The following is a 17084-nucleotide window of genomic DNA, read 5'->3' on the forward strand; positions in this document are numbered from 1 at the left end:
GTCTGTGGTTTAAATTTTTTTTTTTTTTTCAACGTTTATTTATTTTTGGGACAGAGAGAGACAGAGCATGAACGGGGGAGGGGCAGAGAGAGAGGGAGACACAGAATCGGAAACAGGCTCCAGGCTCTGAGCCATCAGCCCAGAGCCCGACGCGGGGCTCGAACTCACGGACCGCGAGATCGTGACCTGGCTGAAGTCGGACGCTTAACCGACTGCGCCACCCAGGCGCCCCAAAACGTCTGTGGTTTAAGCCCCCCTTGTCTGTGGTATTTATTACGGAAGCCCGAGCAGACCAATGATACGTCTGGGTTCAACGCTGAGACAGGAGAAGGGGCACACGGAAGTGTTGGGGGCTGCATGGCAGTGATTTCCCATCAGGCTGTGCTCCCCTCCCCTACCCTAGGTGGGGAGGCCTCCGGGGCTGTGGTGCCCTTTCTTAGCTTGCTCTGAAGCACTGCCCCCCTCCCCCCAATTCTTAAAGGCTCAGCTCTTTTGCAACACACCGTGAACCTGGAAGTGAACCGGGTGGCCCTTTAGGAAACTCCCCCCACCCCACCCATCTCCCAGGACACTGTGGCGGCAATAGCCGCCAAAGGGGCCCAGACACGCGTGCGCACGCACACATACACGCACACATACACGCCAATATGTCACCTATTAAAATTCCAGTTTTACAAACTTGTTTAAAAATTGCCCAAAGGACGTGGAAAATAGCCCTGCTTTGAAGATGTGTGCGTTTTGGAATGGCCGCCTCAGCTGACATCTGGTCTCCTGGCCTCTGGACGAGGGGGGAGGCTGAGTCTGGGCTTCCCGCTCTCTGGCGGGGGGTTGGGCTGGTCTAAAGACGTTTGCACCCACCTGGCCGCCCCTCGCTCTGCCAGCACCTGTTCCGGCTGGGGGCTTGCACCGGCATGCGGCCGGGGGGTGCGCGTGGTCCTTGGTCCAGGCCTGGGAGGGGCCTAGCGGGGGGACAGGGTTGGGGGCAGCCAGGGGCTGGGTGGAAATGTCCCTGCGTGGGACTCTCCTTCCAGGCTGTCCTCCACCCCCGGGTACTCAGGAGCACTGCTGGTTGGCTGGCTTTGGCAAAGAAACACCTTTCCCAGCGGAGAGCAGCCCCCCAGGCTTCTCCAGGCCCAGGCTTCTCCAGGCTTCTCCCTTGCCCAATAGCCCTCGCCAGCAACCCCCTCCCCGGCGGCCCCCTCCCGAGGCCAGTTCTCCCCACTCTCTGTGGGGCAGCAGAGGTTGCAGACGATGTTCCTGCCACCCTGCTCCCCAGGGGCTTGTCATCCCATCCCAATCCAGACCGGGGACCGAGGCCGGGGAGATCTGGAGACGGGCCCATGCTGCAGGGATGCACACTAGGTAGCCAGGCGGGCCTCTGTGAGGCCGGATTCTCTCTAGAACAGCCAGGGGACGGCACTGATCTCTGCCTCAGAAACAGCGGCCCTCGTGGGAGCTGTGTGTGTGGGTGTCAGCCGCTGCCTGTGGAACCCGCGTGCCCCAGTCTCTGCCGGGCACCCTTGGTCCCAGGTACAATGAATCCCTTCTGCTGCCCCGTGTTCACCGGGGCCGTACGGATGCTAGCGTGGCCCCGACAGCGACTCTGGGGGCACCAGGGGAGACCCGTGTCATCTAACCAGCTGGGGCCGGGCTGCCTGGCCCAAACTACTTCTGAGCCTGGCCTCGAAGGGGGACAGGACCTGGCAGGGAGACAAGGAGGGGAAGGGTAGTCCGGGCAGAGAGTGGGGGCAGAGACAAGGCGATGGGTAAGGGACGGCCCTGGGGACTGAAGCTTCGGCCATCTGAGGGGCATCTCCCTGTGAGGCCCTGGCCCCCCATGGAAACAAAGCCAAGTGTAGCCCAGGGCTCCTGTGGGACCATCAGCCCTAGATCCCCCCATGGCCTGGGGTGGGTGCAGTGCCAAGGCCAGCAGGATGAAGCTAGGAGCCCGTGAGGCTCTGGGGGCCAAGCTGGGAGCCTGGAGACCCTCCCAGGCTCTGGGCTCCTTTATGTTATTTATTCCCTAGAAGGTTCTTGAGTTCCCCAGTCAGGCCCGGCGGGCCCCCTCGGGAGCCGGGCTGGGCTGGGCTGGGGAGGGGGTGCCGCGGCAAAGACAGATGTTTCCAGTTTGAGGGCTGGGGTTGTCATACATTGTTTGTTCCCCACCAAGTCCTGTTTCCTATTAAGCGGACTCTGGGAGATGGGGAAGCCGCCATTCGTTCACGCAGCTTGCGAGTGGGAACCTCGAGGAGGATGGGGCTGTGGATGCCGTGGGCGCATCCAGCCGGCACACCTGTTCTTCCACAGGCCCTTGTCCTGGGCATGGTCCCTGGGCCCTTGAGCAGCCTCATCCGTCTGTAGGGTCTGAGAGCTGAGACTCAGGAGCCCTGGCCGGGGGTTCTCGGGAGAAACCTGACTCTGGCCTTCCCCACCACCCTGTTCATGGCTTACAGTGTCTGTTACTTGTCTATCCTGCCTCCCACTTCCTACTTCCTAAAGGAGGCTGATTTTTATTCACTCTCTCCACACAGCTGGCCCAACTTGGCTCCGGAGCCTGATTAGTTTTCTCTGATGGTGGATCCCTCTCCTTGCCAACCATGGTTTAGGAATGGGTATGGGAAGCAGGCCTGGGCATGGAAATGTTAGGGGACTTCTGGGAGAGGAGCCCCACTCCCAAGCTGTGCCCTAGAGGAGATCATGCCTTGATGCAACATCAGGAACTGGGCAGCTCTTTTGTGACTATGAGGGGAGCCAGCCACAGGGTGCCAGAGCTGCAGATAGGCAGAGTTGGTGTCCTTAAGATGGGTTGGGCTGCTGCATTAGCTTTCTCTGGGACTTCCTATCATGTTGAACTAATACTAGCTATTATTTATTAGTGCTTACCATGTTTTAGAAACTGTGCTAAATGCTGGCATTATTCAACAAATATTTCTTCAGGACAGGTACTGGTTTAGGTGTGGGATGCAGACACACAGAAATCAGACCTAAATCCCTGTCTTTAGAGAATTTACATTCTCCATGCTTTGCATTTATATTAATTTTCTAAGTATTATCTCACTTACGACTCAAACAATAGCACGAGGTAAGATGACAGAAGCCACGGTTTGGCTCATGCAATGCACTCCAGCCCACGTGGAAAGCTACAGGCTTCGCTGTCTCGGTTCCCCTGCGGCTGGGGTTGCGCGTGCAGCTGGCTTTCCCGAGGCAGAGCCAATCAATGGACTGATGGGTGGGAGTGAGCATGGAGGGGGGTGGCAGGTGCATGGGCAGGAGGGCAAGGTGGTGGCGCTGGCTTCCTCTGGGGCAGCCGTGGGCAAAGTTAGTGACTGGTCCCCAGCTGTGTGCAAGGGTGCTAGGTGGGGCAGTGGCTAAGCTGCCTTATCCTGGGCAGCAGCAGTTGGAGATTTCTCCTGGTCGTACAGTATCGAAGCTTAGTTCCCACGGTGCACCCCAGAATTTGGTGGCTACCTCATACCCAGAAACAAGTCCTTTTCTTCCCAAATTAGCTCAAGCAGATTACACATAGGATTGCTGCAAATCACATGATGCGAAACGTGCCACTGACTTTGAGGAGGTGGCTGGGTGGCCGATGGCGAGAATCCACCTGCGGCGGCTGAGAAACCAGAGTCCCTCATTTGAACGCAGTGGGAAAATACGAGGTCAAAATTGGTTCCTCCCGTGCTTCAGAAGGAAGCCCACGGTCAGGTGTCAGGCCGAGCGCAGGAACAGGATGGGGCTTTGGGCTTATCTTCTTTGGGGAGGGTGGGTGGTGCTCTTTGTGTGGGGAAAAAGATTCTGTGGGTGTTGGATGGGTAAAGGGAGGAATTAGGCGGAATCCTCCTTCACCTGTATCACCTATGTCGCAGCTGCCGTAGCACTGTTCAGCCTTCCAATCCATGAATTTAATACCCTCTGCTTATTCAGATTTTTAATTTCACCCCCCACCTTTTTAAAAAAAATTTTTTTCAACGTTTTTATTTATTTTTGGGACAGAGAGAGACAGAGCATGAACGGGGGAGGGGCAGAGAGAGAGGGAGACACAGAATCGGAAACAGGCTCCAGGCTCTGAGCCATCAGCCCAGAGCCCGACGCGGGGCTCGAACTCACGGACCGCGAGATCGTGACCTGGCTGAAGTCGGACGCCCAACCGACCGCGCCACCCAGGCGCCCCTCCCCCACCTTTTTTAGATTGGTCTCTGAGTGCCTAATGGATTTTTGTTGTTTAACTTTTATTTTTTTTCTAATGGATTTTCAGAATGCTATTGGAGATGGTACATTAACCGTTTGTTGTTGGGATCTGGAAATGCAAGTGATTTTTGTTACATGATCTGGTATCCAGAAACCTTGCTAATTCTACTAGTTCATTGGTGGATTCTTTTAGATTATCTACATACTTAATCATGTCTTCTGCAAATAATAACAGTTTATTTTCTTCCCACCCAATCCAATCTTATATATATATATATATATATATATATATATATATATATATATATTTCTAATGTTTATTCATTTTTGAGAGACAGAGTGCAAGCAGGGGAGGGGCAGAGAGAGAGGGAGACACAGAATCCACAGCAGGTTTCATGCTCTGAGCTGTTAGCACAGAGCTTGATGCGGGGCTCAAATCATGAGCCATGAGATCACGACCTGAGCCAAAGTCGGACGCTTAACCAACTGAGCCACCCAGGTGCCCCCCCCACCCCCTTTTTGAAAACATTGTCGCACTGGGTTGAGACCTTAGGTACTGTTTTTCTCCAACATACAAAGAAGCTGAAAGAATTTTACAGTGGACACCCACACACTATCTAGATTCTACCATTCTAGATTTTACCAAGTTTACCAAACTTATTCTACCATCCATCCATCCATCCATTCATCCTTTTTCTTCATCCTTTTTCTGTTTTGTTGTTGTTGTTGTTGTTGTTGGTGGTGGTGGTGGTGTGTGTGTGTGTGATGCATTTCAAAGTGGTTTGAGGAATCAGTACTCCCCCTAAATACTATGCCCTGCCTATTGTCACCCAGTATCATTTTGAATAGAAGATATGTTCAGGGACCTCTTTTTCTTGCTCCCAGTCTTAGGAGGAAAGTTTTTGATATTTTAAGTAGGATGTGTTCACTCTACGTTTTTTGTGGATATCTTTATCAGACTGACATTTCCTTATCTTTCTAGTTTATTAACATTTATATCACCCAATGATTGTTGAATTTCATAAAAAGTGCTGTCCGCATCTGTTATCATTGACTTCTCCCCCTTCATTCTATTAATGTGAATGGCTCTGATTTTTTAGTGATAATCCAATTTAATCATGATGTATTTTTACACATTGCTTTTTATCCCTTGCTGGTTTCTGTTTGCTAACATTTTGTTTAGACCTTTTGCATCTACAATGATGAGAGAAGCTGGCATGCAATTTTCATTTTCTATACTGTTCTTGTCAAATTTTTGATATATAAGGATATACTGGTCTCTTAAGATGAAGTTGGAAGGTTTCCTATCACCTAGAAGAGTCTGTGTAAGATTGGCATTATTTTTCTCTAGAAAATTCACAGGCAATCCTATCTGGGCCTATAGATTGCCTTGTGAGATTTTTAAATTATGGATTCAAATGTAGGATGATTCCAATTTTCAAGATTTTCTGATGTCAGTTTTGAAAAACCACCTTTAAAAAAAATTGTTCATTTTACCCAAAGTTTAAAAATGTCTTAATTGTATAATTAAAATGTATAATTGACATTATGAAAACAGCACGTGGGTAAAGTGGACAGTTTGATTAGTTTTACATATGTGTATACTCCTGAAACATCACTACAATCAAGACTGTACCATCTATGGGGTGCCTAGATGGCTCGGTTGGTGGAGCATGAGACTCCTGATCTCTCGGGGTTGTGGGTTCAAGCCCCACATTAGGTATAGAGATTACTTTTAAAAAAAGATTGTTCAATTTAAATTTAAAAATTATTAGTATTCATAACATCCTCTTAAATATTTTTAACATCTGTATGATTTGAAGTAATTTGCCCATCTTCACTCTGATACTGACTATTCCTCTGGCCCCCCTCCCTCCCTCCCACCCTTTCTCCTTCCTTCTTGACCAGTCTCGTTACACAGTTACCAAACTCTTAGTCCTTTTAGAAAGCCAATTTTTACTTTTCTTGATTCCCTTTATTCCCTTATTGCATATTTGTGTTCTATATTTTGGCTTTTGTTTTGGGGTTTCACTTTTTTTTTTTAATTTTGAGGTCATTGTTTTTCAGCCTTATTTTCTAACATATGCATTTAAAGATATAAATTTATAAGCACAGTTCTAGTTGCAACTCAAGTTTGTTAGTAGGCTTTTTAAGTATTTAAAAAATTTTTTTTTAACATTTATTTATTTATGAGAGACAGAGAGCACAAGCAGGGGAGGGGCAGAGAGAGAGGGAGACACAGAATTGAAGCAGGCTCCAGGCTCCGAGCTGTCAGCACGAGCCGCGAGATCATGACCTGAGCCAAAGTTGGATGCTTAACTAACTGAGTCACCCTGGCGCCCCAATTTTTTAAAGTATTTTTAATGTATATTTGACAGAGAGAGTGAGCAGGGGAGGGGTAGAGAGAGGACAGAGGATCCAAAGTGGGCTCTGTGCTGACAGCAGAGAGCCCATTGTGGGGCTTGAACTCACGAACCATGAGATCATGACTGTGCCGAAATCGGCCCCTTAACCGACTGAACCATCCGGGTGTCCCTGTCCATAGGTTTTGATATATAGTAATTTTATTACTCAGTTCAAAATATTTTAGGCGCTCCTGGGTGGCTCAGTCGGTTAAGCTTCCAATTCTGGATTTTGGCTCAGGTCATGATCTCACGGTTTGTGAGATTGAGCCCTGAGTTGGGCTCTGTGCTGACAGCATGGAGCTTGCTTGGGATTCTCTCTCTCCCTCTCTCTGCTGAATTGTTACCTCTTTCTGCTAATTGAATTGACTCTTTTTATTTCTAATAATGCTTTTTTTTTTTTTTTTTTTGCCTTAAAGTTTACTTCAATATTAATATATCTACGCCAGTTTCCTATGGCTACTGTTTGCTGGGTGTATGTTTCTCCATTCTTTTCTTTCAAAATTTCAGAATTTGTTTTAAAAAGTGTCTCTTGTAAAACAGCATATGATTTTTATTGTTTAAATTTATTTTTAAAGTAAACTCCATGCCATACATGGGGTTTGAATTCAAGGTCCTGAGATCAAGAGTTGCATGCTTTACTAACCGAGCCAGCCAGGCACCCCTATGATTGTTATTTTTAAAGCTAGCCTGACAATCTTTGTCAACAATGGAGCATTGGCCCATTTACATTTAATGTAATAATGGATTTATCACATATATCTTGCAACTTGCTTTCTATTTGTTCCACTGTTTTTCTTCTTTCTTATCCCCTTTTGTATCTCTTCAACCTGCCACTAAATTGGTTATTCCATCTTCTCCAATTAGTTTCAAAGTCACACACTCTTTTACTAATACTTTTTATGACATGCATTCTTGATTTATCAAAGTGTAATATTAAATGGGATTTTTCTTAACCCTCTTCTTGGATGATGCAGGGGGCTTAGAACACTTAAACTGTATGTAAGCCCTCTCCATTTATATACCTTTGCTTTCATGCATTTTAATTTGATATATATTTGGAACTCCACAACACCATTACTGTTTTACATCATCGGTACTTACGTTGACCTGTACTTTTCTCATTTTCAGTGCTCTTCAATCCTTCCTGAAACTGTCCTTATAATTGGTATCATTTTCTTTTCTGCCCTTAAAACACTCTTAATTTTCCTTTAAGAGGAAATTCATTTCCTTTAAGAGGAATTCATCAGCACACATATCGTTTGGATATGTGTGCTGATGAATTCTTCCAGTTGTTTGTCTAAAAGTGTCGTTTCTTCTTCTTCATTCTTGTAGGATATTTTGCCAACTAGAAGCGTCTAGGTTGGCAGTCATTCTCTCTTGGCACCTTAAAGGCATGATTTCACTGTCTTCTGCTGTTTCTGCTGAGAGGTAATCCCACCACTACCACTACTGGTGGCTTTAGCATTTCTTTTTCTCTGGTTTTCGGCAGTTTTACTATGATGTGTCCAGGTGTGGATTGTCTGTTTTAGTTATTTATGCCCCAGGACTGAGGTGATTTAGAAGCTGGGTCAGAGTATCCTTGAAGGACAGTCTACTGATAGGAATGGAGGACTAGGTAATCTAAACCAACCCTCCATCTAAGAACTTGGAAATCTGGCCACAAATTTAAAATTTTGCTTGAAGGTACGTGAGAGCCAACAGGATGGTGAGGTATTACCTGGTCAGTCATATGGGACTGTTTTTCCTCTGGGGTGGGGGTGGGGTGTCTTTGCTAATTCCAGAGGCTGTTGTCTGAGTAGCTGGCACTTTCAATACCCTTGTAGGGGCACCTGGATGGCTCAGTCAGTTAAGCATTCGACTCCTGATCTTGGCTCAGGTCATAATCTCACGGTGCATGGGTTCAGTCCCGCGTCGGGCTCTGCACTGATAGCGTGGAGTCTGCTTGGGATTCTTTCTTTCTCCCTCTCTCTCTGCTTGTGTTGGGCTCTGTGCTGACAGCTTGGAGCCTGGAGCCTGTTCTGGATTCTCTCTCCCTCTCTCTGTAACCCTCCCCCGCTTGGGCTGTCTCTCAAATATAAACAAACATTTAAAAAAATTTAAAAATACAAAAAAAAAAAAAATAGCCTTGTAAAGTCAGGAGAGTCATGGTTGCCATATATGACCTGACCAAGGGGAGGGGGTGGGGCAGGTCCTCATGAATCTCCCTTGCTTTGTCCCCATATAGGGGATATCCCCCAATGGACACACCCTAATGCAATTAAATTGTATGCTGTATTAAAGTTCTTAAAAGATAAAACATGTATTATTTGCTATGAATTGTGTGCTATAATCCATTCCTCAGCTTTTCATATCCATATGAGGCTTGGAGCTTCATCAGAGACTAGAAACCCTGATCTCCTTAACTCGTGAAGGCAACGTAGGACACTGGAATAACCCTGAATTTGGCCATCAGAAAGCTCAAGGATCAGTCCCTAATATCAGCTGGCAACTACTGAAATTGCAGGCAGAGTGCCTGGGAGGGAATTAAGAGACCCAAAGGGTTGACCTTACAAACCCAAGCCTATAAAGTATGAACAAGTAGCACAATTCTACTCTATGACTCTGGAAAGGAGCACAGAGTGACTCAGTTACACAGAGAGATTTAATGCCTAAGGCAAAACCCTGGCTCGCCAGAACCTAAGGGCCAGTATGTTGCCTAAAGAGATTCAGAAATTCAGTGGAAGTATCCCCCACTCCACTGAACTTCTCTCTCTTTACCTCCGCAAGCTTCAGGAAGTTGCCGAGTGTCCTGACTGATGCTGGTCCTATGTTCTTTCCTCTCTCCACCTTCCTCCTCCCCAGCTCCTGTGATTTCCTTCCAGAGCAGTGTCCTTTCTATGCTTCACCTCGGGGACCTTCTCAGCCTTTCCTTTCTTGGTCTTTGTCCTTGAGATCTTTCACACCCCTGCTCCTGTCTGCAGTTGAATGATGGCCGCCCTGTGGGGCCAACACTACAAGGCTGTTGTTCACAGATCTGCCAGCACCAGGCTGGATGGGTGACTATGGGAAGAGGCACCATTTTGAAGCTTTTTTGCACATGGCCCTCAGCTCTTGAGAGGGAAGGTGATATTGAGAGGGTCCCGTGCTTTCCAGAAGAAGCACTGTGGCAGAACTCTTGGTTTATGACGCAGTGTAGTAACAGTCCCGCATCTTGGGTAAAATCAGAGGCTAACTCTCATCCAAACACGCGACGGTCCTCTGCTGCCTCATTCTACACAGTTTTACTTTGTGGAAAACAGATTTCTAAGCAAATTAATGCAAGCGTTAACTCAAGGTTATCAGTTAAATTTATTGTCGTAGTAAATCTTTCACAAAAATCAGGAAGAGACTCCTGGTGGGTTTCCAGAGCTGAGGCAGGGCTGCACTGGTGTCTGGGAGCATGTGCTCATGTACGGCGTGAGGCCATAGCCACGGCCGGGTTTTGAGGCCAGTGAGCGCTCCCACTGTTTGGTTAACTAAGCGGGGGTGGGGGAGAGGAACCTGCTGAGAATGGGGCTTTGGAGGCACCTCGGTGAGCCAGGTGGCCCTCAGGAGGGGGCACTGCAGGATCCCCTCAATCAAGGGCTCCCTGACTGACTTTTGGGGGGCCCTATTTCCTCCTGCCACAAGAACGCACGGTCCCGCAGCCTGGTGACAACCCCACGGCACTGCCCGGCCCTCGGCCTCCAAGGGCAGGTCCACGGTCCCACCAGAGGTTCACTTGCTCCCCGGGACCCTTTTAAAATTCTGTGTTTTGGTTTAAAGGAAAAGGAGGCAAATCTACATGCTTTGGAAACAAATTCCAGCTGGGTCTCACTTCCCTGTGGGGGGAAAAAATGTTGCTACCTAAAATGATAATTGTTCAGAATGGGAGGGTTGATCCTTCCACCTTCAAACCACCTCTCCCACTGGGCTGGACTGAGCAGGAGCTGTTAACGTGCCTCATCTGCTGGGCTGAGGCCCTGTCCGCGGGATGGTAAGTGAGATCCACGAGGGTCTCCTGCCATTTGTGGAGACAGTTAAGAGGCCTGAACGGAGCAAGGCCTGAGGAGACAACGGGCAAACTGCACCTGCCTCCTGGGTCTAGCCCCCAGTGACGGCCCTTCGTCACTCAGTCAGCCTCAGGGAGCTGCGGCTCCAGCATCGTCCTGACGACAAGGAAACGGCCTGGTGGGCCGCAAAGCCCCTGAAGGGAGGGAGCAGCCCAAGCTTCTCACGGGTGGAAGCCACACAGGTGTGCACTGAGGTGCTGGTGTGTTTCTGACCTTTCCAGAGCTTCGTGTGACTGGAGATGGCTCCTCTCAGACCCTCTCACATCGGGACGGACCAAAATGACTCTGGCCTCCAGCCCGGGGAACAGAGGGACAGGAGAGGATCTCGTTCCTCATACAGACTAGGCAACAGCAGATTGAAACTGGGTGCTTGGTCTCATCTGGGACCGTGTGCTTTCTATGGAGAAAAGCAAATTCTTTTCGTGTCTCTGAGAATGGAAATGAGGCTCCTCATTCCAGAACTGAAATTTCCGCCTCACGGAACTGCCACGCTCTGTGAGAGGGTGGTCGTGGGCTCAGACCGGGCCTCACAAGGACCATCCCACTCTGCCCTCAGTGCCTGCGGCTAGAAGCTTCTTCCTCCAACTCAGGGTCCAAAAGGGTTTAAGCAAAGTCAGAAATGAAGAGAAAAACATGTTTTTCATCTCATGTAGAGTACTGTATTAATCAAATTGGTCTCCTTTTCTCCTATTAGTCTGGTTGAAGAAAAAAGATTGCTTTCAAAATGAAACTTTTCTTTTCCCAATGATTAATACAGAGTAGATTAACTTAATTTGTGCTAGACTCCAATTTAATTCAGCTACAGCTCAGAGGCCAAATCCACAGAAAAGCTAATCTGAACTTCATGAGAAGGAGCCATTTCTTTCTTTGAGAAAGATGCAGGGGATCTGATCTAAAGGCTTCTATCCAACTGCCCGGCCATAGTGTTTATTAAATCACGGGCCCTCTGAAAGGCAACCCCTCACACATGTGACTTCATGTCCTCATTAATTCCCGTCTTGTCATCTTTTCAGGTATTTCTTAATGTTGAAAGAAGCACGCACGTGCGCGCACCCACACACGCAAGCACACACACCCCAAAACAAAAATCTTGAACATGCGAAAAAAAACAAAACAAAAAAAAACAAACCCAAAACAGAAAACCCACAGTATACACTGGTGAAGTGTTATATGCCTAAGGCATCAGGTTCCTGGAAGAGCTCTAGATTTTTGGTTTAGAAATAAAATTGCGTGTGGAATAGCAGGTTTTTGCATTTATTATTGTCGGGTACCCCCCTCCCCATTTTTTTGCACTACAATCTAAGCTGAGCGATCTATTGCCAACCGGGCACCAATTCTCCAAATCCAAGTGTGAAAGGGAAACATGCTCGGGTGATCCTCTCTGACGGAAGATACACCAGGCAATCTGTCTACTTCCGTTCCCCAGAAAGAAAATAGTTAGAAGGGCTGCTTGGCTGGAGGGAGGCGAGGGTGGGACGTGGCATCCTGCCCTCAGTCGGAGTCCATGGTGAAGAGCTGGATGTCCTGTGGGTTCCAATAGAGGCCTACCGCTGAGTTGTAGACCAGAGACCAGACATAGGGGATAAAAAACTCCTCGGGCTGCTCCTCTTCCACATATTTGAATTTCAGTTCTGGAAATTTCTGCAACAAAAACGAGACGATTTTATAATGTTCCAGTTCCGTGCAAAAGCAGCGGCAATGTCTCAGTGGTACTGTGTGCTATGCAGGGAGCCCACCTCCCTAACTGGTCATGGGCCCCGAGAGCTCTAGGGGCTTTATGGGCCAGTTTCCAGATGACTCCTGAGAAGATGTGAATTACCCACAGGAAAGACACGTCACCCTGTCAGTACCTGTCTGCTAATGTCAGTCTGCCGAGCGGAGCAGGGACCCGAACGGGGGGAGAGGCGGGAGGACAAAAGTCAGACTGGGCTGACAGAGGGCTCGAGGAGAGACCAGCTGCCGCACAGGCTGAGGGCTGGCTCTTCTTGAGGGACTTTGCTTTCAGGGCTGAGTCGCCTTGGAGATGGGCGCTCTCCCTCGTGACTGCTGAGCCCTGACCCGCGGGGGCAGGCTCGTGTCCACAGTGGAAGGCCGGGCCGGTTCCGGGGCGGCAGCTGCTCCGAACAGCTTGGCCTTGGCCTTCTCCTGGGGGCCATGGTGAGGGCTGCAGCCTCATGGAGGGAGGCTGGGGGATTCCTCGCTGAGGCTCCGGAATCGCCCAGGTCTGACTCTGTGCACGTAGCCAGGGGACCCGGCTGGTAAGCAAGCACTGGGCCTGTAGCGCCTCACCACGATTTGGCCTTTAGGTTCTCTAATTCTACCTGTGCCAGGGCAGAGGAAGTGGTTCTCATGGGGCTGCTGGTCTCGAGGCCCCCGGGCGTCCTGGAAGCCTCTGATGGGTCTGAGAAGGGGGCTTGGTGAGAAGGCCTCTGTGCAGGGATGCCTCCGATCACTGTGTGGAGAATGGAGGGCACCTGCCAGAGGCGGAGATAGGCCTGGCCCGGGGCCGGGGGGGGGCGGGGGGGGGGATAGGCAAACAGGCCTAAACTAAGATGGAGGAGGGGGGGCGGGCAGGAAAACCACCCAGGCACCCACCCATCCACCTACCGAGTTGTAGGGATTTGAAAGCAGCATTTGCAATAATTGAGACTCAACACCTAAGTGCCGGATCCTCGGCGTTCCAGCAAGATGAGAGAAGGGCAGCGTAAGCAGGAAATGCTTCTGGCAAGGTGAGTTCTGAGTTAAATCTTGAAAACGTGTATAGGAATTCCTGAAAGGGGGTCACCCTGGTCACGGATGTTACTTCAACATACCACACAGAGCCCGGTCCCATCTGTTACAGCTTTAATGAAAACCAACTCTACTCCACGGCTCCAAAGGCGTTATGTAAATACAGAATATACACGAATGGGATTTATCAGTGGCCCGAACTCCAGCACCAGCATACCTACCCCTACAGCCTCCCTCATGCTCGACGTACCCCATACTTTAGAGGCCTTTGCAGAACTACTGTGGTTTAATGAGAACCCCAGCCTTTTCAGACTGGGAGTGTTTCGAATCAGTTCTTCGTTACCATCAGTGGAGGCTGGAAGTCTCGGAGTGTGCCGACGGCCATGCTGGTGACGGTGACGCCGTAGGCGACAGTTCCTCCCCCCACCCTGGCTCCCCCGGGCAGTCTGGCTGACGAAGTCTGGTCAGCTAAGGGATGTGGATGGATGCCAGCACTTCCTGAGGTGACTGGCATTCAGCGGGGCCCCCTGGTTTGCCATCCCCTTGCTGGCTGCTCCCGAAGTCCCCCTGAGCCTCTCCCACCCTGGGCCCGCATTCTCTGGGTGCACCAAAACCGCTCAGCAGCTGGGGGGCCTGGGCCCTTGGCACCCTTGCTGAAGCTCCTCACATGCTCTGTGCTGCTTCTGGCCTGGCCCGGGGTTCTCAGGTAGGAGGGAACAGAGTTCTCGGAGGTGGCAATAAGTCTCTGTCACGGAAGCAGGTGTCTTATAGGCTGCAACACAGTGCTGTTCTTTCTTGTGAAAAACCTGCATTTGTGCGACCGAGCGCATGCTGTGGTCACCACGAGGTCTTGACGGAGCTGATCCAGACAACCCCACTAATGGAAGACCAAGTGGGGCCTGGAGGCTACGCCGGTTCTGAGTCACCCGGCCCGTGGGGCGGTGTAGGTCTGACTGGGTGGGAAAGTCTGTGTGAAAACGGACACAGGGTTGAGGCCACCCTAGTGCTTTGTCCCGGAATTCAACTCTCCGAGGCTCCGCAGAACCCCTCAGGGGTAGTTCCGTGCTCTTTCGCTGCATGGAACAGAACCCGGCACACTAATGGTCCTTCGAAAATCACCAAACCACAGTGATGTCCTAATCAAGAAAGAATGAGGGGTTGTGTTTGAAGAGGAAATTTACCCCCTAATAATAAGGATGAAAATCCTAGTTCTCAGAATGGCCTCAAACTTGAGAAAACCTCTCCCACTGACCCGGAGAGAAGCGAGGGGCCGGGGAGGGGCGGGTACAGGGTGGTGGTCTGGAAAGCTCAGAGCCCCCACATTCCCTCTTTCCGATGGAAATAACAACATCCTACATTTCTAAGTAGTAAGGTCACCAATACGATGCACTTGTTGTTAGAAACAGAAGTGACTAAAAGATGTGAAACCTTTTCTCCATCCGGGGACCTATTGGGGTTTTTCCTATGAAGGCGTCAGGAAAGGATGTGAGGCCATTTGCGTGAGGCTGCTCTCTGCATCTCTGAGGGTAAAATGGGAAAGAAAACCAGAAAACCAAATGCTTTTGTAAGAACTCCTTCCAGCTTAATTAAAGACACTTAGGCAAGAGTCGCTGAGTGGCTGGCACTAGGTTCACCTGCCCTCGTGATTTTGGGGGATTCCGATGACTCTTCAGGTAGAAACAGCGATGAGTCCAAGCCTGTCCTTCGATCACACGGCAGCCCGCGACTATCCTTCCCACCACCTGATCAAACAGAGCTGAAAATGCCTGGTTTTCACTGTGGCTCAAGTTTATGTCAAAACAACAACCCATCTCGTTCTGGAGTAGATGGAGTACACAGAGTCTCAACAAGGGAGGATACCCAGAGTGGTAAGAACATCTGATATATAGTACATAATAACATACGGAAGACAGTATATAAAATGGCGTCAAGTTTATCTGTCAATACCAGGCATGTATTTTATTACGAAGTTTTTCTTCGAGCTGACCAATGGTTATTTCTATAGAAGTTCTCCGTAAAAGCATCATCAACTCTGAGGCTATGGCGAACATAACTGATCACCTACTGTAGGGCGGGCCCATTCTAACGCTTCACATTGAGCCACTCACTAAATCTTGGAAGTACCCAGAAAAAGCACCCGAAAGGCACAGATTCTTTCATTCGGCAAATATGTACTGAGAGCCTACTGCGTCATGAGCACAGTACTAAAAGTCTAGCTGAGCAAGACGTGCATAATCCTGGCAACTCAGAGCTCAAAGTCCAGCCGCAGTAGCTGGGTGACCTGGGACAGATCTCACATCCTCACCCAGACTCTTACAACATAAAAGTTTACCGTGAGATTTTGATTTCGACCACCTCGTCTCCCCTCACAGGGCTGGGACAAATCTGATGAGCTGGTGGCGGTCTTGGGGACGGGCTAAATATCTAACGGTCCCGGGCTGTTCTGTGGGTTGACAATAGAGGGCTTTAAAGGCTAAGCCTCCCAAATGCTTAACACAAAGACAAGCACGAGGCTGTGGCCGAGCTGCTCTTGTGGCTTCAGAGCTTGTGGCTCAGCGGGTGGAGGTTCGGGCACAGCCCCTGCCTGTGCTGGCTCGTGAAGGCCACGGGCCGGACGCCTAAGTCATCGTCGCCCGAGGGTGTGCCACTGGACACAGGAGAGGTGAAAAGCAAGCACGGACGGAACAGCATGAACGCACTTCTATTTCCGGCAGACCCTGAACACCGTGGGCAGCACCCACGCTCGCCCCCGAACGGACACTACGGGCTCCTCTCTCCTCAAACGGACACGTGGGCCGTGAGGTGCTATTTTGGGGGTTCTTTGCTCAGAACTTTTCCCCGGCACTTTTTAAAAAAGGTTCAGAACGGAGGATAAGTCATAATAGCAGGAAAAAAAAAAAAAAGAGAGCATGTTCCCTAAAACTGGCTACACACATTTGAAAGCACAAGGTAAAGAGCTACCATTTTTTTTTTTTTTTTTTTGCAACGAGTTGTTTTTAAGGCCGTGTACTGGGAACATTTTAAAGGGGTGAAATAATAGACAGAAATTATAACAGAGTTTTGGAAACACTATTCAGTCAACCTGATTGAATGTGAATGCAGCCTCTGTGTAACAAGCCGTGCGCAAGCTGCATTTAATTTGATCCCCTCTCAAATTTACCTGTCTCGCTACAGACAGCCAACATGGTTGGAGATTTAAATAGACATTCTCAAAAATATGTGCTCCTCTAGTGTGTCTTAGAAGTCTTGAGAGCTAAGGAAAAGAAAGACAAAAGGTTTTATTTAGCACTAATGACACTGGGGACACATTTTGTCAGGATGCGGTCCAAGAAACGTCATAGTCTGAATGTCAGATCAACAACCTAGAAAAAAATCATTCTTTATGTTCCTTTTCAAGCCTGGGGAGAACAATAATGCCATCCTGTGATGGCTGAGGGAAGTCCAACTTCCTCACTCGAGTGTCTTCATTCTGACTGGGCTTCTTGGGCCCTGCCAGGCCTTCCCAGCTCTGACGTCTGTCCACACGCTCTCTAACCGCATCTCCTCTTGGACTTCTCAGGCCCCCCGCCGGGCTCTAGCCAGAGGCTGCCGGGTGGATGTGCCTGAGGACTGCTAAAACTCTGGGAAAGCACAGGAGGCATTCTGGGGACACGGGGGCTTTGACTTGATAGTCATGGCAAGAATCTTCTGG

The 17084-nt window shown here is 49.3% G+C and overlaps 1 protein-coding gene across 7 annotated transcripts in view; it reads right to left on the minus strand.

Moving 5' to 3' along the window:
- Window positions 1–11901: 11901 nt before the first annotated feature.
- The window catches only part of DYM (dymeclin), a 336944-nt gene continuing 331761 nt past the window's right edge, over window positions 11902–17084 (minus strand). For 4 of the 7 annotated variants that reach the window (XM_045458092.1, XM_045458089.1, XM_045458094.1 and 1 more), the window contains one exon: window positions 16452–16646. In XM_045458092.1, the coding sequence (XP_045314048.1) occupies window positions 16467–16646 (180 nt within the window). In that variant the 3' untranslated portion in view covers window positions 16452–16466. Of the gene's footprint in view, window positions 12305–13298; window positions 13434–16451; window positions 16647–17084 lie in introns of those variants that run through there. The other 3 variants (XM_045458095.1, XM_045458090.1, XM_045458091.1) reach the window with 2 other exon arrangements.

Source organism: Leopardus geoffroyi, chromosome D3 (assembly GCF_018350155.1).
Source record: "Leopardus geoffroyi isolate Oge1 chromosome D3, O.geoffroyi_Oge1_pat1.0, whole genome shotgun sequence".
Taxonomy (NCBI): Eukaryota; Metazoa; Chordata; class Mammalia; order Carnivora; family Felidae; genus Leopardus; species Leopardus geoffroyi.